The sequence below is a fragment of the Gymnogyps californianus genome, chromosome 1 (genome assembly GCF_018139145.2).
Source record: "Gymnogyps californianus isolate 813 chromosome 1, ASM1813914v2, whole genome shotgun sequence".
Classification (NCBI taxonomy): domain Eukaryota; kingdom Metazoa; phylum Chordata; class Aves; order Accipitriformes; family Cathartidae; genus Gymnogyps; species Gymnogyps californianus.
Window position 1 is genome coordinate 32,095,212 of NC_059471.1, and position 25,000 is coordinate 32,120,211.

The 25,000-nt window shown below is 47.1% G+C and overlaps 2 protein-coding genes and 2 non-coding genes across 5 annotated transcripts in view; 3 read left to right on the forward strand and 1 right to left on the reverse strand.

Annotated features, from left to right (window-relative positions):
* The first annotated feature begins 727 nt into the window (after positions 1-727).
* On the forward strand, positions 728-5,013 carry TPT1 (tumor protein, translationally-controlled 1). The gene is made up of 6 exons (XM_050914927.1): positions 728-783; positions 1,158-1,231; positions 1,688-1,878; positions 2,603-2,708; positions 3,204-3,320; positions 4,778-5,013. Exons 1-6 carry the CDS (start codon positions 756-758, stop codon positions 4,778-4,780), a joined length of 519 nt encoding a protein of 172 aa, XP_050770884.1. The 5' UTR covers positions 728-755; the 3' UTR covers positions 4,781-5,013.
* On the forward strand, positions 4,583-4,712 carry LOC127029807 (small nucleolar RNA SNORA31). Its single transcript, XR_007768238.1, has one exon. It is a non-coding gene; the product is annotated as a small nucleolar RNA SNORA31 (small nucleolar RNA).
* Positions 5,014-5,751: 738 nt separating the features above from the next.
* LOC127029808 (small nucleolar RNA SNORA31) lies at positions 5,752-5,887 on the forward strand. Its single transcript, XR_007768239.1, has one exon. It is a non-coding gene; the product is annotated as a small nucleolar RNA SNORA31 (small nucleolar RNA).
* A 10,340-nt stretch (positions 5,888-16,227) lies between these two features.
* GTF2F2 (general transcription factor IIF subunit 2) overlaps positions 16,228-25,000 on the reverse strand; it is a 91,324-nt gene continuing 82,551 nt past the window's right edge. For both annotated transcript variants that reach the window (XM_050912929.1, XM_050912920.1), the window contains 2 exons: positions 23,654-23,797; positions 16,228-17,115 (listed from right to left, as the gene is read on the reverse strand). In XM_050912929.1, coding sequence (XP_050768886.1) covers positions 16,996-17,115; positions 23,654-23,797 — 264 coding nt within the window. In that variant the 3' untranslated portion in view covers positions 16,228-16,995. The remainder of the gene's footprint in view (positions 17,116-23,653; positions 23,798-25,000) is intronic.

Here is a 25,000-nt window from a genome sequence, read left to right on the forward strand (position 1 = left end):
GATCCTAGCGAGACACCCTGTAGGTGAGAAGGCAGCAGCTGGAGGCGGTCAGGACAGCCGATACACGCGTTATCAGGCTGCTAATGGAGCGAGCACAGCAAACGGCGCAGTGGCACCCCCGACCGCGGTGGGAGACACGCAGCAGCGCTTCCTCGAGATGCCTGGGAAAGGCTCGGAGCGTTTCTCCTTGAAAACTGCCAGAGCTGAACAGTAAGATTCACGCCCGGGTCAGTGAAAAAATCAGCAAGAGGAAGAAGGCTACAGCCGCTGGGCAAACCCGCCGGTCAAAGCACGGCGAAGCCGACCGCGGCGACGGACCGCCCTCCCCCCCTGCCCTCGGCTGAGGGCAAAGAGGGCTGGCCTTCGGCCGCAGCTTCCCCTGCCTCGTCAGCACAGGCATACGGCCGCCCTCCCGCCGGCACGGCTCTACCGGCGTGTGCGGGGAGGCGGTCTGCGCTCCAGAAGCCCCCCCGCCAAAAGGCCGCTCTAACGCCCTCGTAACGGACGCCCCCCCCCCCCCCCGCCACCAACCGCCTCCCGCCCGACGGCCGCGCGGGGGCGCCGCGCGGGGCGGGGGCGGGGGGAGGGAGGGAGGGAGGGAGGGAGGAGGGCGCGCGTGCGCGATGACGCGCCGGGACGTGCCCGCTATATGAGCTCCGGCAGGCGCTGACTCGGCCCTTTCCGCCTCGCTCCCGCCCGCTCTCGGGTCGCTGCGCAGAGACCCGCGCCGCCGCCCCCCCCCTCCCCCCGCCGCCATGATCATCTACCGGGACTGCATCAGCCGTAAGGGCGGCGGCGCGGCGCGGGGGAGCGGGACGGGGGCGGGCGGGCGGGCGCGCGCTTGCTCGGGCGGGGGAAGCGGCTGGCTGCGGCCTGGGCCCGGCCGCTGGGCCTGGCGGTGCCGCGCATGTGCAGTGCGGGCGGGGGGGGACGGACGACGACGACGACGGGACGGGACACGGGGACGCGGGGGGGGAGGTGCGGACCGCCCGGGCCTAGGCCGCGGGGTCCGGGCTGGAGCGCCGGGCCCGGGGACGACGGGAAGGCGGAGCGGAGCGTGGCCCGGAAGGGCGGTGAGGGGAAGGTGGCTGCGGGGAGGCGGAAGGCGGAGGCTGACGCGGCGGCGCCCGCCTGTGTGTGTGTCTGTCCCCTCGCAGAGGACGAGATGTTCTCGGACATCTACAAGATCCGGGAGGTGGCGAACGGCCTGTGCCTGGAAGTGGAGGGGAAGGTAAGTGGCCCGCCCGCCCCGAGGGAGGGTGGGGGGAGGCAGGTCTCGCTGCGGTCACTCAGGGCCCGGCTGCTGCGTGGAGCCGGGCCTGCCGCGCCGGTGGCGGAGGCAGGGTTTGGGTAGAGGGGGGCTGGCTTCCCTGCGAGGGGCCCGAGCGGGGGAGACCCACCATGGCATGGTGCCCGTGGCCGGGGCAGAGCCGGCTGCTGCCACAAGTGGTGCGTGAGAGGGCCCGGGGCAGGCAAGCTGGAGTGCGTGCTGGTGGTGTAATGAAGCTTTGGTCAGGCACCGGGAGAGCAGTCTGGCCTAAGAAATCTGTGCTCGGGCTGCAGTCAGGTTCCTTGCACTTAACTGTGGCTCTGAAGTCATGCCCTGCTGTCAGGTCATAGATGTGTAAGAGCGGTAGCATTAAGATTTTTGCAGAGCCGTTAAGTTTTTTGATGTCTCTAAATCTAGATGGTCACCAGGACAGAGGGTCAAATTGATGACTCTCTAATTGGTGGCAATGCCTCTGCTGAAGGTCCTGAGGGAGATGGGACAGAAGCCACAGTCATAACTGGTGTTGATATAGTAATAAACCACCACCTTCAGGAAACCAGCTTTACAAAAGAATCCTACAAGAAGTACATCAAGGACTACATGAAAGCGTAAGTGTTGGTAGGCTTTTTCTTTAAATGGGATTGCAAAATGCTTAGGTCGTTGAGATTTTAAAAACGGCGTTGAACTTTATTCCTAGTAGATGTTAGTTCTGATACACGTGCCAAACTGGCTATGAACTTCAATAATGTCTTAATACTTGGCAAAACTGGAGCTCTAAAGAATTGATACTGGAGTATCTAAGTTTATCTTGGCCGAGGTAGAGGACCTGATCATGTGCTTTGGATATTATTTGTAACCTTGCTGTTTTCGTTTGGATTCCTCTATGCCAAATGTTCATGTGGGAGGGGGTGAGGTGGTGAAGAAAAGCTCCCTGAAGCTTTTCTAACTTGACAATTTAAATGTCAAAAAATAATGTGTGTGAATGGAACTTTTTGCTAATTCAAGGTACAGTTTCTGTTGCTCACAGTTCAGTGGGTTAGTATTAAAGGTGAAAATGCTTTGTGATATTGATAGATAGTACTCTTGGTGCTGTGGGAATGGCTTGCTAATTTTTGTCTATCACTAGCCTAGAAGTAAAATGAGCTTGATATGAGTGGCAGGCACTGTCCTGCTAATTCACTAGCAAAATGAAGTTAAAATTTGGGGGCTGGGAGAGGGGAAAGGGCAGCAAAATCAAACAGTTTGACTGCTAGTAACTCTTTCTGCTATGATGTGATGCTGCACAGTGAAGTTAAGCTAGAACATGTTTTCAGAGCTTTTTTTTCCTTCCAGAATCAAAGCCAGACTTGAGGAACACAAGCCAGAGAGAGTAAAGCCTTTCATGACAGGGGCTGCAGAACAAATCAAACACATCCTTGCTAACTTCAAAAACTACCAGGTAATGAAACTTACGTCTCCTTACAGCAGTATTGCAGTGATACCAGCTGCGATTGGTTCATCTGCTGAGCCAGCTTGTTGAGTTTTGAGGGCTGCTGTTATGAGGGCATCTAACTTGCCGTTGTCTGAGAGTATTAGGGGCTCTGAGAGTGAGGGAGGAGAAATAGCGAAGGACTCTTTAGGTGTTTGGGGATCTCAGTTCAGCTTGCAACGCTTGTAGTTCACTACATTTGTAGTTATCACTATTTAGGAACCGTGGAGTTAAAGACTTGAAAGATGGATCACTTTGGCCCGTGCTGTGTCTTACTCTGATGTTCATAGCAGTGTGGGAAAGTTACGTGGTACTAAAATGGACAAGCTGCAGAAAGCAAAATCCCTGCAGCTGGTCAGGGAGACTTTTAAACTGAACTTGGAGATGTTATAGCTTTCTTGTATAAAAAGGCACTTTCTCTTGATAATAGCTCATTAAATGTCTCAGTAACACATTTCTCTGAAGTTCTTTGTAGGAGAGAACATGAATCCAGATGGTATGGTGGCTCTCCTGGATTTCCGTGAGGATGGTGTGACCCCATATATGATTTTCTTTAAGGACGGCTTAGAAATTGAGAAATGTGTAAGTACTGACCTGAATTGGATGAATGTGCCTAACTACGTGATTAGCTCTTTCAATGCATCGCTTGTTCTGTCGTGTCCCTGTTAAAGTTGAACAGTAGCTGCCAGTTTAAAAACTTAAAGTTCATGTAAGTACAGCCTAATTGCTGCTTCGTATTATACAAAGTGGCTGAAACTTCCCTTGTATACTATTCAGTTATACTAAAAGGGGACATAGTTTCACTGCGATGATTCATGGTGACTTAATGGCTAAGAAATGCGGAAGGAATTGCCTTGGTGAGATGTGTGTAATTGGTAATGGTTTTAAACTGTTAGATTAAAGACAATGTCTTCTGAAATGGAGCACTTCTACTTTGGATCCTTCTTGTGGGGGTTAATTCTGAAGTACCTTACATGGTCATGTTCCATCTTCTTTCACTTAATCAGATGCCCTTATTTTATTATGCAGGAACCATCTGTTTAAATATTGCTCTAAATTTGGGAACAAGGTAGTACTTGACCGAGTACTTAATATTATTGTATCTGGAATCTCCAACTGCCTGAGCTCAGACAGCTCCCGTGGTTTTCTTTATCTTTAACTACTCTCTGTTGGAATGTGGTTGCAATGAAACAGTATTTGGATCCCAACACTTGCATTTTTTGGCTTATTTGGAGAGCTGTGGGATTCACTGCGGACTAGCAGCGTGGGATCACCAATTGCTTTGCCCAGTCATTGCGGACTTATGAAGTCTGTTTATAGCCAGCTAAATTTATCTGTAAAGCCTCTTACAGGCTTTCTGGTATGCAAGTCATGTAAAGATGAACCAACTTCTAGTGTGGAGCAGTAGCCCAACTAAGGGAACACTTTTATTGGCCGAAACAGACACGCCACCTCCTGCAGCTTGACTGAAGGGTGATGTCTGTGCTGGGCCCTAGAACAGGCGGTTACCTGGAAGGTACCTCCTTGGAGCAGAAGTTTCGGTGCATCTCCCCTACTTGGGCAGGCCTTTCGGATGTGTAATTGAGGTCACTCCATCTACTTCAAGATGGAGCAAAAGAATAGTAGCAGGGCGTTCCAGTGTGCGAAGAACTGTTCCAGCTTCTTGGTACAGCTCTTCTAAGAGACAGCGTGTACATTGTAAGCTTTAGTACTGGTTTAGGACATGCTCTTAGTTGAGAGGAAATCTGAAACTTGGTGTGTCGGGCAAAAAGGGTGTGAATGCGTATCCTGTCTGGCTTGCTCAGCAGCTGATGCCAGTTGCTCTGTATGATTGTAAAAATGATCAGCATCCTCTGATAGACCATGAGCACTTTTCCTGTTGCTCTCTGGTTTGCACTAAGATGCAAAAATAACTTCCTTGCGCTTTCTGCCTGCCTGCCTGTGGCAGCTCAGATTGAATTAGGGAATACACAAATAAGTTAAAGAAACTTACAGTGACTGTCATGACCTTGAACTAACACTTGTTATTCTTGTTTCAGTAACAAATCAAACAGTATGGTTTTGGATCACTTGTCTTCATAGCTGGCTGCTGTTTCTTCTTCATCAGCACAACACCAGGAATCGGCAATGTCTAACAACTGGACTGATGTCATCTTGAGCTTTATTCACTTATTTTGACCCTGATTTGGAGTGGAGGCATTGTTTTAAAAAAAGAAAAAAACCAAACATCTGTCATGTAGGTTGTCTAAAATAAAACTCATTTAAACCCATTGTAGGTGATGCCTTTTGGTCTAGTGTGTTTCTTAGGGTGACTTGCAGGAGAGGTTGCAGCAAGGTGTTTGTCCAAGGATGTGGTACTGTCAGTAGTATAGCCTGCTCCTAGCGCACCACAACTTGACTGTCTCCAGACAGACTTCACGCAGCTGCTACCTGTGGCATTGGAGTGCAAGAGCAGGCTGAGGTCAATAAGGCAAAGCCCAAGAAGTGTCATCGTAATGGAGCGGACCACCTTCATCTTTCATGATTGCACAGAGACTTATCTCTGGAAGAGATACCAAAATTAACTTAAAAAACCCAAACCAACCCAGAATGGAATATGTGCTACTCAAGCTGAGTGCTGGCTGAGCTTCTTTGTCAGACAAGGATACTCGAGTCTGTCCTCAGTTGTAGTGTGGCTTCAGGATCAAGGTAGGAGAATGGATGGAGCAGGAGCCTAACACCAGCACTCCCTCTGAGCCCAGGTACTGGGAACATTGTGGGGAGAGGGTGAAATTACTAGGTTTTCCTAGACAGCCTGGCTGTGGTACTAGCGCCTTGGTATTTGACAGCTATTCAGGAGCAGACTAACTAGAACTCAGTCAAGTTGCAGGATTTTGGGGTTTTCTGCGCTTGACTTCTTGGGGAGAGAAATGTCAGAATGGCCTAGCCCTGTCCTAAGCTTATTACAAAGCAGGTGCATGTCAGGGCTTGAGACTTACCTGAGCATTTATAACTTACTGTTCCTGGTTAGGAAATGCATCTGTTTGATAGACCTGGAGCAAACAGCTGTTGCTTCTCTGGTTCTTGCTGAGATGCAACAGGAACGGGTTCCTTGCGCTTTCTACCTGTCTGACCTGGTGGCAGTCTGGATTGAATAAAGGAACACAAACGCCTTCACGGAGCCCCAGCTGGGGCGAGGGGGTTTCTGTTGCTGCTGACATCACGGTTGTGTGTGCCTGAGCAGGGATGCTGCCTTGGACTGCAAGTCATTAGCTGTTATTTCCTACTGCAGTGATGGCAGAGGGATAGGAGGTTAAGGTGCCTGAAAGGGGAGGGCGCGACCCACTTGCCGGCTGTTCATCTGTGAGGCCTCGGGCCTCCGCTTCAGAGTTTTGGCGTCTTTGCTGTCTCGTGTCACTTTTTGGCCCCTGGTGCTGGAGGGCTGAGGTGGAGGTAGGTGTCTGCAGGGGTGAGATAGATGCAGCAGCAGGCTGGGAGGAGTGAGATACTGGCTGTGGAGGTGGGAATGGAGCGTGCCCTAGTTATCTCGGAGGTTCCTGTCTGGTTTAAACGCACCCTATTTTAGTTGTATGGGAACTTCATTTACATATCTATTTTTTTCTAGCTTTCCCAAGAAAGGGTCTTGGGCCAGCTGCGCTTTGGGCTGAGGTACAATTTTGGTGTAATCTGAGAAGTGTAAATCAATGCTCCTCTGCCTTCACCCAACCGGGCTGTGAGGCAGGGAGGCAGGCTCAAAGCCTAAATAAAATCACTGTGAGCCAACTCTGGCTTTCCTTGCAGAGGATTTGTTTAATGGGGCCAGGTGAGGATGTTACCTTACCCTTCCTGTTGCATCTTTGTTAAAAACTGGGAGCCTTAAAGGAAGGGAAGAGTAAGCACTTGCTTAGTTGGAGACTTGCTTCTCAGTGGAGTAAGGTTAGTGTGGGCAGGGCAGTGTTTGTATGGCCATGCAGCCCCTGATCTGGCTGTGCAGCCCCTAATACTCCTGGCTCCCACTTCCAGTGAGTCAAAGTGTTTAAAACTGAGTGGAGCTGGTATGTGGGAGTGACAACAGCTCTTCCCCCTGCTTGGTTAGTTATGCTGAGGCTGGGAACCCTGGGCACAACCCTGGAGCAAATTGCTGTGTGGCAGCTGCGTACAAATGATGAGGTGCTGCTTTGAAAAGCAGGTGCTTAAAAGCATGATGAGCACAGCCTTGCTGTTGGGTTGAATGGTTTATGGCAAATTGCGTGCCATCCTGTCTGTACTCCAGGCTAATTGGGGTATTTAATTGGTGTGTGCAAACATGCCTAACTATTGGGTTACATCCATCTTGTATGCTTTTCTGCATGGTGGAGCCTCTGATGGGAAGTCTCCCTTCAGCCTGTTGTAGGAAAGTGTCAGTTCAAAGGCTCTTGAGATGTTCTGCTCGTCTCTCCAGCGAGCTGCAAGAGAAGTGGTTTTGCTGCTGGCTGCACCACGCTTCCCAAAAATGCATTGCTGCCTTCAGTTTCTCAGGGAAGAGGACAAGTCTTGCCGCCCTGCGGTGTCAAGCCTGCCGGGCACCAGGGAGGAGAGGTTAAACCACGCTGGATGGCAGGGGAGGACTGTGGTGGTGACAAGCAGCGGTCTCAGCCGTGCTGCTGTGGTCGCTGCCTGCAGCGGAGGCAGGGTGAGGGAAAGTTGGGATCCAGCTCCTTGTGTTGGGAGTTGCTACATGCTGTTAAGTGGGAGGCCTGTGGCTGGTAAATGCTTTTGTCAACAGTCTGTGATGCAACGCTTAAGTCGGAAATGAAGTCAGTGTATTTCCTTGTAACCCAATTCCTCCTCTTCTGCCCCCTCTTCATTTCAGGCGTCTGTTTTCTGGGGCTGAAAAGCCAAAGTGATTTGAGAAGACAAGGCTTCATACTGCTGTAATGCTACAGCTTTGGAGTTACTAAATTGATAAAAATCCCCCATCATAACAAATTACCCTGGTGCTGCTTAAACACAGCCCGAACTGAAGGACAGCTTTAAAATCTATCCCCATCTTGTTCTAAAACATGTTTATCAATCAATCAGGCTTGTATCTCTCATTCCTGGGAAGATATTTTCTGTGGCTGGAAGGGCTGTGGAGCTGGGAAGGATCCAAATAGCTTTTCCCCCAAGCCTCATGGGGCTGGTTAAGCGGCTGGGTAGAAACCTTTCCTCTGCCAGCTTGGGCCTCAGCCCTGTGTGGGGCCAGGAGGCTGCTCCCGCAACCACCATGAGCTGCTTGCTGGCAGGGGAAGGAAGGCTGATTGCTTATAAAAAGGGGGGAAAAAAGCCTTCCTCTCTAGTTTCGTACTTTTGTGGTTAAGGGAGTGATGTCTTGCTGCTGGAGGAAGCAGCTACTGTGCTGGGCACGTGTCCCACGGTCCCCTTGGCCTTTCGCCCTCCCACCCCGCTGCTCCCCCTCAATGCCTGCTCTTTGTCTCACAGTTTTGGTGCCCCAGCTGGGTCTTGTCCTGTCTACAAATCCACTTGTATTGCCCTCTCAAAGCATCCCCGCAGTGTCTCCAGCCCACAGCCTGTGTGCAGGGGTGCAGCCAAGCGCTGGCAAAAAATTCCAATTCCCGTGGGCCAGTGACCGTGCTGTTAACATCCGAATGCTGCTGCAGCAGCTTGTTGCTCCTTGGCTGCCTGCTTTGAGGAGAAAGGGTGCAGGTTTGGGGATGTTCATGTGGTGGAGGGAACATCTGGTGTGCTGGGAGAGGCGCTGGTGGGGCCGTGGGGAGCTGGATACCCCCATTGCTCTGTCTTAGGTAGCCAGCTGGGCTCCATCCCTTGGCTTTGCCCGCTCAGCATGGGCGGGGGGTGGATGCCACAGCCCGGGTGGGCGATGATCCTGGAGCCTTGTGCAGCCCTTAGCTTCAGCACAAGGAGGGAGAAACCCGCAAAGGGAAAATGTTGAATAAATGGATGTAGGGAACAGAGTTGGGTTTGTTTTGGTTTGCCTTTTTTTTTTTAGTGTGGTTTAGCTCAAGGCCAGGAGGGACTTATCATAAACTTAGGACATGGTTGTTGTCAGAGAGGTAAAATTCAATTATTTTTTAAAAAAGATGTAGAAAAAAAATAAAGCTGCAACTTGCTTCCTTCCCTTAGCAAGTCTCTGACTGTTGAGCTGGCTCAGGCCAGCCTGCTGCAGTCCTGGCAGTGTTTTCAGCGACAGCCGTTGTCCTTGTTTTGGCTGGGATAGAGTTAATTTTCTTTCTAGTAACTGGTATAGTGTGTTTTGGATTTAGTGTGAGAATACTGTTGATAACACACTGATATTTTAGCTGTTGCTAAGTAGCACTTATCCTAAGTTAAAGTTTTTTCAGTTTCCCATGCTCTGCCAGCAAGCAGGTGTGCAAGAAGCTGGGAGGGAGCATAGCCGGGGCAGCTGACCTGAACTAGCCAAAGGGATATTCCATACCATAGAATGTCATGCCCAGTATATAAACTGGGGGGAGTTGGCCGGGAGGGGTGGATCGCTGCTCAGGCATCGGTCAGTGGGTGGTGAGCAGTTGCATTGTGCATCACTTGTCTTTTCTTGGGTTTTATTTCTTTTTTTGTTATATTCCTTTTCATTATTATTATATCTTTATTATTGTTAGTATTATATTTTATTTTACTTTAGTTAAACTGTTCTTATCTCAGCCCATGAGTTTTACTTTTTTTTCCCAATCCTCCTCCCCATCCCACTGGGAGGGCAGGGAGGAGTGAGTGAGTGGCTGTGGGGTGCTTAGTTGCTGGCTGGGGTTAAACCATGACAGCTGTCTAGGGAGGATGCTTTTATTAAACAGCAATAGTATCTGCATCAAGCTACCTCTGGTTTCTCGCATGCTGCTGCTGGCTTGGAGCAGGTAAGATGCCTCCCTCCGCTCCCCTGGACCTCTGGCTGCGCTTCAGCTCTGCAGCTGCTTCCCTGGGATGCGGCTGCTGTTGCAAACTGGGATGTTTTGCTCTGCACCAGCAGCCGGCAAGTAAATCTCCACGTTGTGCTGCTAGCCCACAGCGGGAGAGCAGTGGTTAAACACTGTGTTCATTTAGCTTGGAGATAAATGTTTTGGTAGGAGGAAAAAAAAACCCTAGCCGAGCCTTGAAAGTCTTTGCCATAAACAGCCCAAAATCCATTGCCAGGAGTGCAACTGTGCTGGTTTGTGGTCCCTGTGCCTTGGCTGCCTTTTGGTTGAAGCCGCAGCTGGAAGCTGTTGTGCAAAGATCACAGCCAAGGGGCTATGGCTAGGGCTGGGGGAGTGGGTGGTTTTTTTTTTTGGGTGCCAGCAAATGCTGGTGACCCTGGAAATGTGTTCCGCAGGAGTGCGGCAGGATGTTGTTGAGGATGCACGTAGCTGCTGCTGGGTGTTTCAAGCCATTAGAGCTGCATTCATCACCTTCCACTTCTGGCAGAAAGGAGCCAAACACCTTAGGGGGCCTTTTTAGACTATTTTGGTGTGTGATACCAACCTTGCCAATGAGGCAGCAGCTGAATGTGGTGAGAAAAATGAGCAATCATTTCTCTGCAGCCCTCCTGTTATCCTGGGAGCCAACAGCTGGGATTTGCCTCCCTGTCTGCAACCAGCAGCGGTGGGAGGAAGCACTGCTGGTGTTTTGGAGAGCGGCCCCCTTTTCTCCCATCCTCAGCAAGGCACAGGCATGCCAGCAGCCCTGCCAAAGCAATGCAGCTGTTTGATTTTTTTTTTTTTAATAGGGAATATCCAAAAGATTACATATCCAGAAAAGATTTAAGGATTAGCTTCCCAAGAAAAGGCCGTGTAAAGCTGGCTGCTCCCTCTTTGCTCACTGTGGATGCTCAGCTAGCAAAACCCCACTGCTGCTACTGGCATAGTCTGGTTCAAGGGCTGAGGTTCATCTCCTCTACCTACAGCTGTGTCTGCACCTGAGCTGGGCACCCTTGGCCCCTCTGGTCAAGGCAGGGAGGGATGATTTCTCTGCCTCCTGCAGCTATGTGGTTGCTGTGGGCTTCAGCCCTAAAACTGCCTGCAGCCCTAAAACTGCCTGCAGCTGCTGGCACTTGGTCAAGCTGCCCACAAAAAAGGGGTTAAGGGGGGGTTGGCGCAGCCCTTTACCCATTGCCTGTGCCTGGCAGCCACCTCCTGGCAGCATGTGCCATCTGGTTCACCTGTCATGGTGGGGCTGAGTGCTTTGACCCCCATAAACCCACCTGATTTTTAAGCTGAATGGGCAAGATAGCAGCTGCCCACAAGTAGAAGGGTTTCGTGTTCACGGCCACCTTGCTTATGGCTGGCCAGGCAGCTTTGGGAAGGACACGGAGGAGGAAAATCTCATGGCTGGGTGTGCTTGGGCTGGTGCACCCTGCACAGATGCAGCTCTCGCTGCTTGCAGCCTCTCCCATTGCTGGAGTATAAATAGCCTCTTCCCAAGGCTGGGCTTGGCCGGGTGGTGGAGGGAGGCTTTTCAGGAATCCAAGCTGTGTTTTATGTGAGCCTCTCTGGGAAGGGGTGGGGGGGGGAGAGAAATTGGATGTGTGAAGCTCGGGTGGGTTTTTTTGAGCCCAACTGGGCTCATTTCCCTCCCCCAGTGCTATCAACCCTCCCGCAACAGACTGGTGGGGGCAGCTGGACATGTGCAGGCATAGGCCCAGGTGGCTGAGGAAGGACTCTCCATCGTTTCCTTCATTGCTTTTAATTAAGGCTTTGCCCCTTGCCTGTTCCTCTGGTGCTTGGTACTTTGTTATGTGTCTCACAGCTGCTGAAAGCCTTCCCTGCCTCCTGGAAGTGCTCAGGTCCCCCTGGAAATCCCCTTCTCAAGAACGAGCTCCAGAGGTAAAACTAGTTAATGGAGTAGAGGGGAAAAGAAACAGTTGTTCCCTTCCTTTCAAGATTGAAACCCAACTACTGCAGCTTCTCCTTTCTCCTATTTATTTGCCTGTAGTTGCAAACACACTGGCTGCAAAAGCCCAAACCCCTCTGTAACACCATCAGGAGCACAAAGCCACTCTCAGATGGCTGCACTTCTCCAAGGAATGTGTTTTGGCTGAGGTACTCCTAAGACCAGTACCAGGCAGCTCCTTGTGCTGAGGTTTGCCGAGCTGGGCAGGAGAACTGGGTTGCTGTAAGTTCAGCTGCTGGTGCTTCAGTCTCACTCATCACACAAGCCCTAGGTGTGGTTAGCTGAAGAGATGCTTGATGGCACCTGTGTTCATTGACCCCTCTGGCTTACAGGTTGTGCTGGTTTTGGCTGGGATAGAGTTAATTTTCTTCATAGTAGGCAGTATGGGGCTATGTTTTGGATTTGTGCTGGAAACAGTGTTGATAACACAGGGATGTTTTTGTTATTGCTGAGCAGTGCTTACACAGAGTCAAGGCCTTTGCTGCTTCTCACACCACCCCACCAGCGAGTAGGCTGGGGGTGCACAAGAATTTGGGAGGGGACACAGCTGGGACAGCTGACCCCAACTGACCAAAGCGATATTCCACACCATATGATGTCATGCTCAGCATATAAAGCTGGAGGAAGAAGAAGGAAGGGGGGGATGTTCTGAGTGATGGCATTGGTCTTCCCAAGTAACGCATGATGGAGCCCTGCTTTCCTGGAGATGGCTGAACACCTGCCTGCCGATGGGAAGTGGTGAATGAATTCCTTGTTTTGCTTTGCTTGCACGTGCAGCTTTTGCTTTACTTATTAAACTGTCTTTATATCTCAACCCACCAGTTTTCTCACTTTTACTCTTCCAATTCTCTCCCCCATCCCACCAGGGGGGAGTGAGCAAGCAGCTGTGTGGTGCTGAGTTGTTGGCTGGGGTTAAATCATGACACAGGTGCCCCATGTTTCCCATCCAAAGGTATTTATCAATTCCTTATTCCAAAATGCAATGAACTCAAAAATTTTTTGAGTTTGAGAGCTGAAGGTGGAAGAGTTTGACCTTCTTGAGCCAGACAAGAACTGTGAACCTTAAGACACCTGCTACAGCACCGGGTGCTCAGCTCTTCTGGAAAGGGCCTTTTTTGATCTTTCCTGTTGGAGTTTGTCATCCTTGTGCGAATAATTAAATGCTCTCTGAGAAAGGCTGACCCCCCCAGCCTGGTAGCCACACACAGTCTTGGTTAGGAGAGCCAAGAAAGAGTCCTCCAGTCCTGCCACCGGTATGAGAAATGGGGCAGGTTGTACCCAGCCACAGCTCTGAAAAGCTCAAGCAGCAGAGCTGTCTTCCAGGTGAGCCTGGAGCAATGGTCTGCTCTGATACTGCTTTAGCAAGAAAAACCATTTGTTAGGAGTCAATAAATACAATGACTGATGAAAAATGCCATCCTGGTGACAGGGACATGTGAATGTGGGTGGGCATAGCTGACATATGCAGGAGGTACGTTCAGCTGGAGCCAACTCCAAGCAGCTGGTGAAGACAATACATAGCTGATATTGAAAGCATGGACAACTTCTAGGGAGCATCCACTGGGATCACAGCAGCCAGTGAGCTCCGATGCCGCTCCGAGCTCTGTGTCGAAGACGTGGTGTCAGTAGCAGAGGTCTCATAGCCACTTAACTTTCTGCTGGCCCGCAGCTAATATTCACACTTGGTGCTTTCTGCTCCCATGCCTCATGCAGCCCTGCCTCTCCCACCGGCAGCCTCCAGGCTGGCTGCAGGCAGGGCTGTGGAGGAGGCAGGCAGATGTTTAGAGCTGTGAGCCAGCAGGGAGGGAAGCAGGGCAGCACTGGGACCAGCCTGTCCCATGCTGGGTTCAAATCCACCCCCCTTCCTCACGGAGCAGTGGCAGCCTCCAGGCTCACACCTTCTCACTGATTCCCAGCCCCGTGGCATGTGGATTTCTCTACTGGGGCAGCTGCATCACTGCCGCCTTGCATCAGCTCAGGCCCATGCCTGTACCGACTGGGCTTACAGAGTATGAAATTTCTGATGACTCAAAGAACTGGTCATTTGGGAGAAGTAATGCTAGATGAGACGGGCTTTTCATTTCATTTAATGGCATTTAGTACGTTGATACTTCTGTTAGTGCCTATGGGACCTGCTCGTGGACCAATGTTTTGACCACTGATAGTCAAGAACATCTGCATGAGCAAAGAGTTTAGCAGCGAGCAGAGACAGCAGCACATGGGAAGACCAGCAGGGAATCGGTGTTCATCCCTGCTGCCAGTTCAGAGTTTAATCCAAATGTGGGGGCCGGGGAATCAGACTTGAACGCCTACGAGCCTCCTCCTCCTCCTCTCTTTCAGCAGATGGCAATCCTGCTAACAGCACTTGCCTGAGGTCCCCTTGCAGAACAAGCGGAGCAGAGCTGGAGAGTTTTTGCTGGTTATTACATGCTGGATCCAAACGAGGTTGCCCCAAATGCTAAATCATTATCGCAGCCTCACATGAAGTTAGACCAGCCTTGCAGTGCCTTCAATTACCGCAGAAGGGAGAATATGGGGCCCATAGCAGCGTGTCTGCCCTGCTGCTTCTGTCTCTAGGGCCGTTTGTGCTGCAAGACCCCGTGGCTTGGCTGCAGGCTGGATGATGACCTGCCAACGGCACCTAACAAACAACTCCACCTCCATCTTTACCGTGTGCTCCCACCAGGCAGGAGCCAGCAGAGTCCTTGCATGGACGGCACAGGCCCTGGTGTTGGCACAGGAAAGCATCTTTCATCCTCTAGGTCAGCATCTCTGTGGGCTCGTTGTGCCCGTCTCTCATGCCGCATGGATTCTGTGGCTGCTTTTGGGGCTAAAAGTCCAGTTGCACCCTAACAAGATGGAAAGCCTTCAAAATCATGCAGGAAGCAGGTAAAAAAGTGCTTCATGAGCTGCCTGGCTTCTGGACTGTCCACTGGGTATCTTTTCTTAGTTTAACCTGGCATAGCGTTTCCTAGTTCCGTTTCCTAGCTCCATTTCCTAGCTCCATTTTTGAAACGGAGTTTCCTCACTGTCCCGTTCCCCATTTTACCTTGAAAACTGGTGCTACTCCAGAGAAGGCTGCAAGTGAACCAGGGCACCTTGGCTTTCCTCAGCCTTTCTGTTGCTCGTTGGTTGAAAACTCCACTGCTCGTTTACTTCTGGCACTCTCCATGTTTTTAATGATGCCCATGAAGATCAGTTTTTTGTAAAAAACATAAAACCCATAAAAAATGGTGTGCTCAGTACACTTTCCATTACTCCTAAGTAGAGCCTATTTACCCTGTCCAAAGGCACTCTGCAGATCAAAAAAATACCTACTTAGATCTTCTGGCATTTCACGCTGACTGATTATGTCCCTCTCAACTGAAGACAAATTGTGAAGCAGCATACTCACATGAAACCAAAAATACAAGCAGATCCAAAATACCTTCCTGCTAAGCTAATCCTGCTGGGGATCCCACTAAAGGTAACATTTTCCCTCTGAAATGGCACAGTCATTTTTACTTGTGGCACTGAATTCCAACACTCCTAAATCAGGATTGCATGGCATTCTCCTGCGTGGTTTTAGAAGATCACGTGAGGAGCAACACAAGGGAGAAGCTGACCTAGACTTTCTAGGTACCTTAGCTGCTCAAACAGGACACAAATGCAGCAGAGGAGCCCAGCTCATGAAAAGCAAGAGTTCCCATCCTACACGCTTGCAAATGCAAGTCTCCGGAGGACTTGAACAGCATGAGGAGGACAGCAATGTGTGCAGGCTCTGGCTATTGCTGGGGAGCACATAATGTACTGTAGCAAGACACAAAGGCTGACTTCCTGGGTTCCTCTCAGCATCCTCAGTTATATCTCCTGCAGCCGTCAGCAAGCTGGGTCCTGCCCGCAGAGCCTGAGGAGACAGGAGTCAACGGCGATATTTGTGAAAGCACACACACATCCCTGGAACGTGATTTGCTTTTCAAAAAGCCTCAGCAGTCCGCCTCCTAGGAACTGGACGCTTCATGCCACGGAAAGCTGAGCACCAGCAGGAAGCATATCTGTAAAGAGATACTTACACAAACAATTCTAGAAAAAATGAATTGAGCAAAATCAAAATGTGTGACTTATGCATGAGGGGTCAGAGTTGTTTTACAAACCTCCGAAGGCGTTTGACCCTCCTCCGAACCTTTCATTGCTTCCAAGTGGACCAATAATGGAATGTTTGCTGTTCATGCAGACCAATTATTTTATTACTATGATGTGCAGAAGTGATGCACACATCTGAAGGACCTGAGGGAATGTGAAAGTTGTGCTGTAAAATCTCACCTTCTGCTTCGTTTACAGGTATACTAAGGAGTTTTTTTCCACTCTGTTTTCTTTGCTCTTTTTTTAACATAAAAGCTTTGAGAATATAATTAAATAGTCCTGTCCCATCTCCCTCCCTGCTCCCCCGCAAAAAGGATGCTGAATAGACAACCCTTGCAATGTGCATTTCAAAAATGGGAGAACAGAGACACAGATACGTTAAGCAATCTTCCTCAAAACACATGGAAACCCACTGGCAAAGCCAGTAATAAAAACAGTTTGAAAAGAAAACTTGATACCTATGCTATCTAAATCACAATATGTATTCAGTCAATAATGTAGAACATTGTGTGGTAAAAATTAAAATAATGCTTTTATTGATATGCTTAAACATAAAACATAGGTAACATCATAAAAAACAAACAAAAGATAAATCTATTCCTTGATGTACCTAATAGACAGACATTTCTTTTTTTTTCTCAGTAATCACCTGGAGGGGATTGTTGTCTTCCCACTGACCTGTGTATCAAACAGCCTTCGCTTTAGGCGTTTTTTTAACTGTGTTATTTGTTCCCATGGAGCCTAAGGACTGTGATGAGCACCTCGGTTGTGGCTGTTTTTCCTAAAGCCTGATCCCAAAAGGAGCATCATGTCCGTTCCACCCAAACACTGCACAAAGGGTTCTGGATCTTTGCAGCCTTCCAGACGAGGCCCTGACAGATCCCAGCAGAAGTGAGGGTATTAACCCAGTTCTGCTGGAATGCAAAACCACAAAGTTACGGGTTCCTCTAGGAGACGTTTTCCTTCAAAGTCATCGAGGCTTGGAAAAGCCACAAAGCTATCAAGAAAAAGTAAGATCAGAACTCAAAAGATTTCTAACAAAGATAAATCTAAATACAAGTTTATTCTATAAATATTTTTTTCCTGTCAAAAGACAAAACACTTACAGAAACGTACAAGAAATATTCCTTGGGAAAAAAATGAAGCTATGGAAAATTACAAAGTATCAGCTGCTTTATTTTAACTTGAACCTTGCAGAATTGCGCTGTGCTCAGTCCTGTCTGTATACCCAGGTTCCCTCAGTGCAATCACTCTAATTCTCTCTTTGTAAACACTTTTGTTAATCACTCTTATCTTCTCCTTGGTAGTGTCTGTATTCTGGCTTCAGCTCCCATGTGTTTTTGTGGGTCCCCTTCACGTTGTAGATGCCTATTTCTCTTAAAATTTCTTTCAAGTATATCTGAAAGGAAACAAAAATTCAAATTATACAGGCAGGCGATTGGCACAGTTCCTACACAATGTCACACGATCTGCTCAATCACATCGACTTGGTTCATAAAAACGACTCGGTGGACAGCAATGTTGGCTGATCGGCACTAATTTTTGCGATAATGACTCTGTGATACGACTCCAACCCCCAGGCACCAAGAGGGACTAGAGCAGCCTGGGTGTAACGCCTAGTGCAAGCCCCAGGGATGCAGCAGGGAGCACCCGAGCCCAAGGGGTGACGGCTCCCGGGCAGTCCCTGCGCAGCCCTGCTGGGGCATGGAGAGGCACGTCCTGGCTAGACGGATGCTCCACGGGCTGCCAAAATAAAGCTCCCAGTGCCTCCAGGAGGGCGATGCTGAGGTTACTGCAGACCTGCAGCAGTAGCACCCACCCATGGGTGAGCTCACGGAGATGCTCTCCAGCTCCTGTCTCAAGATGAGGCGCTTGCAAAATCAAAAGGCGGAGATATGCCTGAGGTCCCCCGAGTGTCAGACACACAGCTGGTCTAAAAACCTGTGCGCTGTTACCTTTCTCACACAACTGTGGAGGAATGGGGGTGCGGGCAGGCTTTCTGCCCTGGGAGCTCGCTGTGCATGAGGGGCTCCCCAGGGCGGTGGGACACAGCCACTCTGCAGGTCTGTACATCGTTGCTATCATCTCACACATCTTCCTCTTGCTGGAATTTCTCCACCTGAGCTAAAAGCTCTTGGCTTTTCAGCTTCCTTGGACTGGGATTATCTTGAAACTCCCTGTCTTATTCAGACCCCATCAAGCCCCAAGCTGTTCGTTTTCATGCCATTCTGCCAAGCTTTAAACATTTTATTATGGCCTCGTTTTTAGAGGAGAGCAGAGTAGGTGCCAGAGAATTTTCTAATATATTCAAATATTAAGGCTAGGAAGAGAAATTAAAAAAAAAAAAGCAAAGCTATGATAACCAGTAGTATAACCTTCGACACAAGACAGCTCACTAATATCACCCTCCCTTACTCTTTGTAATAAACACCAGTAATTTGTTTCATTTTTTTAAAGAGCCGTTTGCCTGCTTGTTTGTTTAAATATTAATCGGGACTGACTTGAGTGGATTGCCATGGCAACTGCAGACCACAGTTTAAGAATCTCCACATTAAATTCATAATTGCTTTAGTTTGAGCAATTTAATCCTCTTTGAGTGCATATATTGAACTGGAGTTACTGGAACCCTTGTATTTTCTGCATCTACAGTTCCACTAAGCGAAAATATCAACATACTCCAACTCATAAAACAGGCAAATATTTGTTGATGACATAGGAAAGAAAGAAAGGCCGATTGCCTGGTCTCTTCCTTACACTCTTCCCATTTTTTGCTAAAAGGAAAAGTTGGGACATGAATAAAAAGTATGTTCTCAGTCAGTAAAAAAAGTCTCTTTTAGAGAAACTGATTGTTTCTCTCCAGGTACACATCAAAAATTTACAAAGCAAAAAAATCCGGATCCCACAGTAACAATGATACTTCGTTTGGACGCATGTAGCAAAGTGGTTCTTAAAAACGTATCTCGAAGCAATGAGGGGTGTTTAAAAGACCACTTTGTCCAACAAGTAAGAAAGGTGACTATAACAAACTGTGTATACAAACTAGTTTCTTAGGGTCTTGTCTTCGACCGAAGTGGCTGTGCGCAGGGGCTGCGCGCGGGGAGCAGGGGGTTCATTTTGCACTGCGGAGATGGCTCTTCAGCCTTCAAGGGTGCACGATGCAAACCCCAGCAGGTGGCAGCAGGAGATCAATATACATCTCTCAGCACATCTTTCCACATCTCATCTATTGCAGAGATGCCGTCATTACTTGAGGGTCAGGTACCTAAGACAAATGTACTCACTACAACAGCAATTAGTGCACAAACGGTTTTGTACGACAACGCTGCTGTTGTGCAACGCATTTTTTAAAAGGTGATGAAAGCAGGTGAAAAAGCGATTTCTACATGTGTACGTGTAGATGTGTATACCTGCATATCCACTGCTTTCTTTGCAATCCTTGCGCATGCACACAAGGTAGCTTTCAGTAGTGTCACTGACAGGCATTTCCAAAGATGGCAGAGCGGGTGGAAAAAACACTCAGATTCAAGGTTAAATTCTGCTCTAGACCACACGGACAGATTAATGAGAATTGGAAAGCAAGAAAATAATTGCACCTAGTCCCATGAAGTACATCTACACCTAGTCTGCACGTGGAAAGCCAGGTCACGAGGTGGGACGATGCCGCAGGGCTCAGGCAGAACGAAACCGCTACGGCTGCACGGTCCACGGCTCCTGGTGGCTCGCTGCTGTTTGGTGGCAGTATCTTTGGGTGACATTTTGCACAATGCAGTTCTCACCTCTCACTACTTGCTCATGCCTCTGAACCATCCACGCAGTTAAACGTAGGTTACTTTTAATTTCATCCAATTTTCAGGCCCAATTCCCCAGGCAGTTCTGCTTCTCTCTGGGCAAAACTTCCAAGAGTTTTGATTCAACAGCATAACAAAACAGAACAAAACCAACCCAAACTGAACAGTGAGGTAACGTCTCTGCTGCAAGTCAGGGCACTTCAAGCTGGGACCGTGAACTGCAGCAACTGAGGAGGTGCAACATATTCCCATTTGCCAACTCTGCTGTGGGGGGAAACAAGCAGCAGTGGTTTTGGGGAGGGCAACTGAGAGCGTTAGCCTGAAAAATCACTCTGCATGGACAGACAACGCTGAATTATTGGAGCTTTTAGACAATTACAAATCAGGGATAATCCTGCTGTACTCGATTGTACTTGAGAGCAAGAGGCTTGACTAGATGAGTTCGGGAGATGTTATGATTCTTCCTGCAGGATCACTTCTCCTTCCAGAAACCAGGACCCTCTACCTGGGTCTGCACTGTGCCAGGTTACCCCATACATCTTGAAGCATACTACTCAGTCTGATGCTGTATCATCAAGAGAAAAGCCCCCACTTCCTCCAGTGGTGCCAAATACTGAATTTTAGAGCCTGGTAAGTGCTAATCAGGGGCCCACAATTTCTTCTCAGAAAGAGATTCAATATGTTTATATGCATATAATTCTAACACAGAAGCTAATCTCTAGGTATGCTGTTTGTACATTTAAGGCATCCTCTGCCCTGTTACACCTTCCCTTACGATTTTTTCCATAAAAAGTGAAATGTTATAAAATTATGGGATAAAAGTTTCTGAGAGAGGAGTTAAGTTCCAAGCTCTGAAAATCCTTCTGAAACTTTGAGGGAAGAAAAAAACCCACACTTAGGATACTTAACACTGAAATAAAAGAAAAAACTGCAAACAATCTACCCCCTTTTGAAAAAATACAGTTCATATTAGACTACTGGTTCCATACTGGTTCCATTCTTCACAAATATTTGATTGCCCACATAAAAAGCATATTGAGGTCTCAGCCGTTAAGTCCAAATCTAGAATTACTGCAATATTCCCAGGGAGCACTCAGTATTTACATCTGGGTAGGTGGCAACAGGTTTGCCTACTACTGCAAATTGTTATTTTTCATTAAAAAGAAAAACAAATAAACCCAGGTTTCCCTAATATAACAGCAGTTTGCGCTCAGAGTAGACTGGCTTTGTGATTTCACGATCGCAAAATAAAGATGGCAGCAACTTCCCGTGTAACATGCAATATATTCTGTAGCAAGGGTTTAATTTACTATTTACATTTACCATTACGTAAGAAAAATTCCCTTATTTGTTACTTCACTAACAAAGATGTTGACTCCCTTAGACAAATGTGTTTTAAATATTATTAGCCAGTGATGTGAGCACCTAGAACTTCATTTTAATGGGAGCTAAGGAGACAGCAGCAGCAGCAGCAGCAGCATTTTTTTCCTTGCGTCTGAAAATAACCTCAACATTTAGAAACTCAGAGGAGAAATTATATACCCAGACAATCTTAGACACTATGACAGAAAATAAAGCAGTGAACACTCAGCAGAGATTAATTAGCAGCCAACCTCTGTACAGTACAGGGAAAGCATGCCTATTCACCTATTGGCATTTTACATTTTTTTTGTCAGGTATAGATGTTCTGCGAACAATAAAGTCACAGTGGGCATTAGGAACAGATACTTTATTTTCAGAAAAAAAACGAAAGTTGCACACCATATGTTGAAGTCTGCAGCACCAGGGATGCTCACACGGAGCAAACACTGGCTGAGCAGCAGGAACCAAGGGATAGTATTTTTAAATGGAAATGGATGCTGTTAGCAACTCCCTACAGAAGTTTTTAATGGGAACCAGATGGGAAATTAGGATAGCTTTAGATGAGGGGTAGATAACGTACTGAAAGATAAGTTTTGAATTTATCACCATACTGGCTACCCAGTGAATGAAGAAAGGCATCGGGAAGAGGATTTTGTTCATTTATTTTCTCAGGATATCCGGGTCTGAGGAAGCTGGATGGGCGCCAACACCTACGGCAAAACCCCGGCTGGGAGTGAACACAAAACCCCTAACTCTCGCACACAGCTCGAAACTGAGACCACACAGCCCACTCAGGGGAAGAGGGTTTAATGGTTTGATTAATCTCAGGAGCCCTACGGCACTTTTAGCCATCAGTAGAGAGACTCAAATAAGAAAGACAAATGCAAAGATATAGCCCAAATAACATGTGATGTTGGGTCAAATTAGTCTACAATTTCCTTTTAACTTATCTGTATTACTACAATAGTTGAAAGCTAGATTTGCTGAGCTGAAAGTACACAGCACAGATCTACTATGCTATGGGCAGAATATATTCAGGAGCATATGATGACAGCAGAGATATATAGACAGGCACAGAAATTCATCATAATGTAACAGAAGTATTCATGTGAGGTATTTTGCTCTATACATCTAATCTAATAACTACCTTATACATCTAATCCTTAGGGCAGTGACTAAGAAAAAAATTGGATTAATCTTGCCCAACTTTTGGTGCTTAATGAAGAAACTTGTGTCAGAAGCACAGCTTTTCCAGGCTCCTTTGAGCTGATGCAGAGAGAGAGGTACATTCAAGAGGTAAATCACATCACAGGAGGAAGAAAACTTCTGTTCTCCCATGGCTTAAGTGGGAGTTGTGGCTGACTATTTCTAGCTGAAGTCATGCTAGATGGGATAAATTTGCACCTACTTACATTCAAAGTGATCAACATAGTGACTGTCACACCTATCTCTTACCAAAAAAAAAATCTTAAAATTTTCTTGCCACTCCCTCCGTATCTTCCTCCTATTCCTTACTCCTCCTCAGCTCCCATGATCCACACATCTTCTCTGTCACACAGATAAGGAGTTGACTCCTTAGATACATAAATGGAATAGAAGACATGAGTACCTTATCCAACTAGTTTCTTCCAAGGTACTAGAACACCGTGAACCTACATGTATTTGAACTGGGTAAGATCTTTGTGCAGCTTCTTAACCAAACAGATTGTGCACCTTATACAAATCTGATACAGATCCACTTAATTCTAACTGTGAAGTGAGCAAAACTAGTAAGCATCTCTATTTTCTCCCCTCTTTTACAGAGGAATATTTTCTTCCATAATCCAACTGTCACTGTTCCTTCTTCTGCCTTAGCTCTAACAACTGTTGAAATTGTTGCTCCACTTAGATTCAAACATAATTAAGTCCCTTTAAGTTTTCTGAAAACTGCAGCTGGGTTGAAGATAGATATCGAAGTCAGAGGGGAAAAACATCAAAAGCACCAAAGATACTTCACGTGTCATTGTCTCCCCTCACTCCCGCCTGGTCTGGTCAAGGAAAGCTTGAACAGGGGAAAAAGGGAAAGAACTGGAGAGTTAGGGTTCATGGATGAAGGGGCTGGCAGACACTGCAGGATAACAAAACCATCACGTAAGCACACATCTTCACTCTTTCCTTGTTTGTGTATCAAAACAGTGTTTAAAAAAAAATAAAATAAAATCCAAATATCAAACCCCTAAACTCTTAGTCTAAAAATTATTCTATTTGTAAAGGAAATCAAGTGATTTCGGGGTGCTGACATGATACTTGAGCTCCTAACATGGGTAATGCGTGCATTTAATACTAATTCCACGACAATTTTCTAGACCCACAGAAAAAGAGTAACCCCTGTTGCTATGCCAAGATAAAGTTCAGAAGCTGAAGGAAGGGCTGACCACTCCTACAAGCTCTCTACTGCCAACAGCAACAGAACTAGGCTGTTACTTCAGTGAGGACAGGAGTAGCATGGGAGACGTCAGAGCATTACAGAATTTGGTTTCTAGTACTAACACAAACCTAAATAAGAGAGAGACCATTTAGGTTACTTAAACCATGTCTGTCAAGAAAAAGCATACTCACTGCAATGCTTGATATCCTACACAGTCCTACAATGGTGAACTTAAAACTTGATGATTTGTTTGTTGTAAAACATATTTAGAGAGCTGTTTCAAAGGCAGATAGTATACATTAAATTATTTTCTGGATGTGGAAACTATACACAATATTAACTACTGAAAATGGTTATATTACAAGACTAATAGTACATACCACCGGCTGTTTGGTTATGTCCACCAGGTCTTTAATGTTGTAATACTGATGTTTTTCAAAGGCTGAAAAAAGCATGTCCAACACTTGCTGTTTATCAGCTCGAGCCCGTTTTCCGTCTTCTTTCTTCTTCTTCTCATATTCAATCTATCAGATACAAAACACATTTTAAAGACATTCATATGTAATGCTGTATAATTCTCAGTGCTGAACATTAAGACATAAAACCCCTATTTAATAAAACACTGTTCAATGACTCAGTGCTTTTCATCTGGAAAATTTTCTTTTGAGCACTCAAATGTTCTTTTATGAACATAAACTAAGCATTTTGTCCTCAGCACAATAAGCTTTTCAGATATGTATCTCTGCTTTAACCAGTAAAAAAACCCAGAAACAGAGCCTGCATGATGTGCCCAAACCTGGAGAGAGAATTCATATTAGTACAGGAATCCAAACTGAAATGGTATTTTCACTCCACCTCTGTTGATATCAGCTTCTGAAGTATAATGACAAATATCCAACAACCTAGAAATTGCCATACTCGGGAAAATCCACACACCAACATCGCTACATCCACAATCATAACAACCACCTGCCCAAAGGATGCTCAAATGGCCCTCAGACACTGCCTCATCTGCTCCAGAAACAGCACTCAAGGCAACCACTCCGTCAATATAAAACCAATCTTCACCAAGTGAAGACACAGTTCGAGGACGCAGATGGTACCTCTTCGGGAAAAAACTGAGTAGCACACACAAAGGAAGACCTTCAGAGAAGAAGCCTAGAAATGAAAATTCACAGTTCTACTGGATACTAAAAATCTTATTTTTAAGAAGAGAGATTAGTTTTATGGCACAATTTATTTTTTCCTATGTTTCCTTGCCAGCTAACTCCCTCCTACTCTCCGAGTGAAAATAGCCTGTCTCTTGGTATCTGTCCCAAAGTGGCTAAAGACTATTACCACCTTTGCTGTTGCTCACAGGTCTCCGGCCAGCCAACTTGCTCTTTCAAATCCTGAAACAGATGTACGTCATTAAATTGAACGCAGAGCAATTGTTCCCAACCTGTAGCTTGAAGTCTGTTGCTTCTGCTTAAAACCTAAGATGGGCTTGGGCAACCAAATACTTGTCTGCTTTTCCAGTGGTATGTTAGTGTTATAAAAGATACAATCTCTCCACACAAATGTACACAATTGATTTTTATCCACTAATACACTTTGGTGTAATTATTTAACTCTTTAGCCTCTGCATTTAAAAAAAATAAATCTTCAAAACAGTAATAGCTTTGCAACAATAGCAAATTGTAGCATCAAGTAGAACAGTTTCACAGTACATCATCTTGATTGCCATG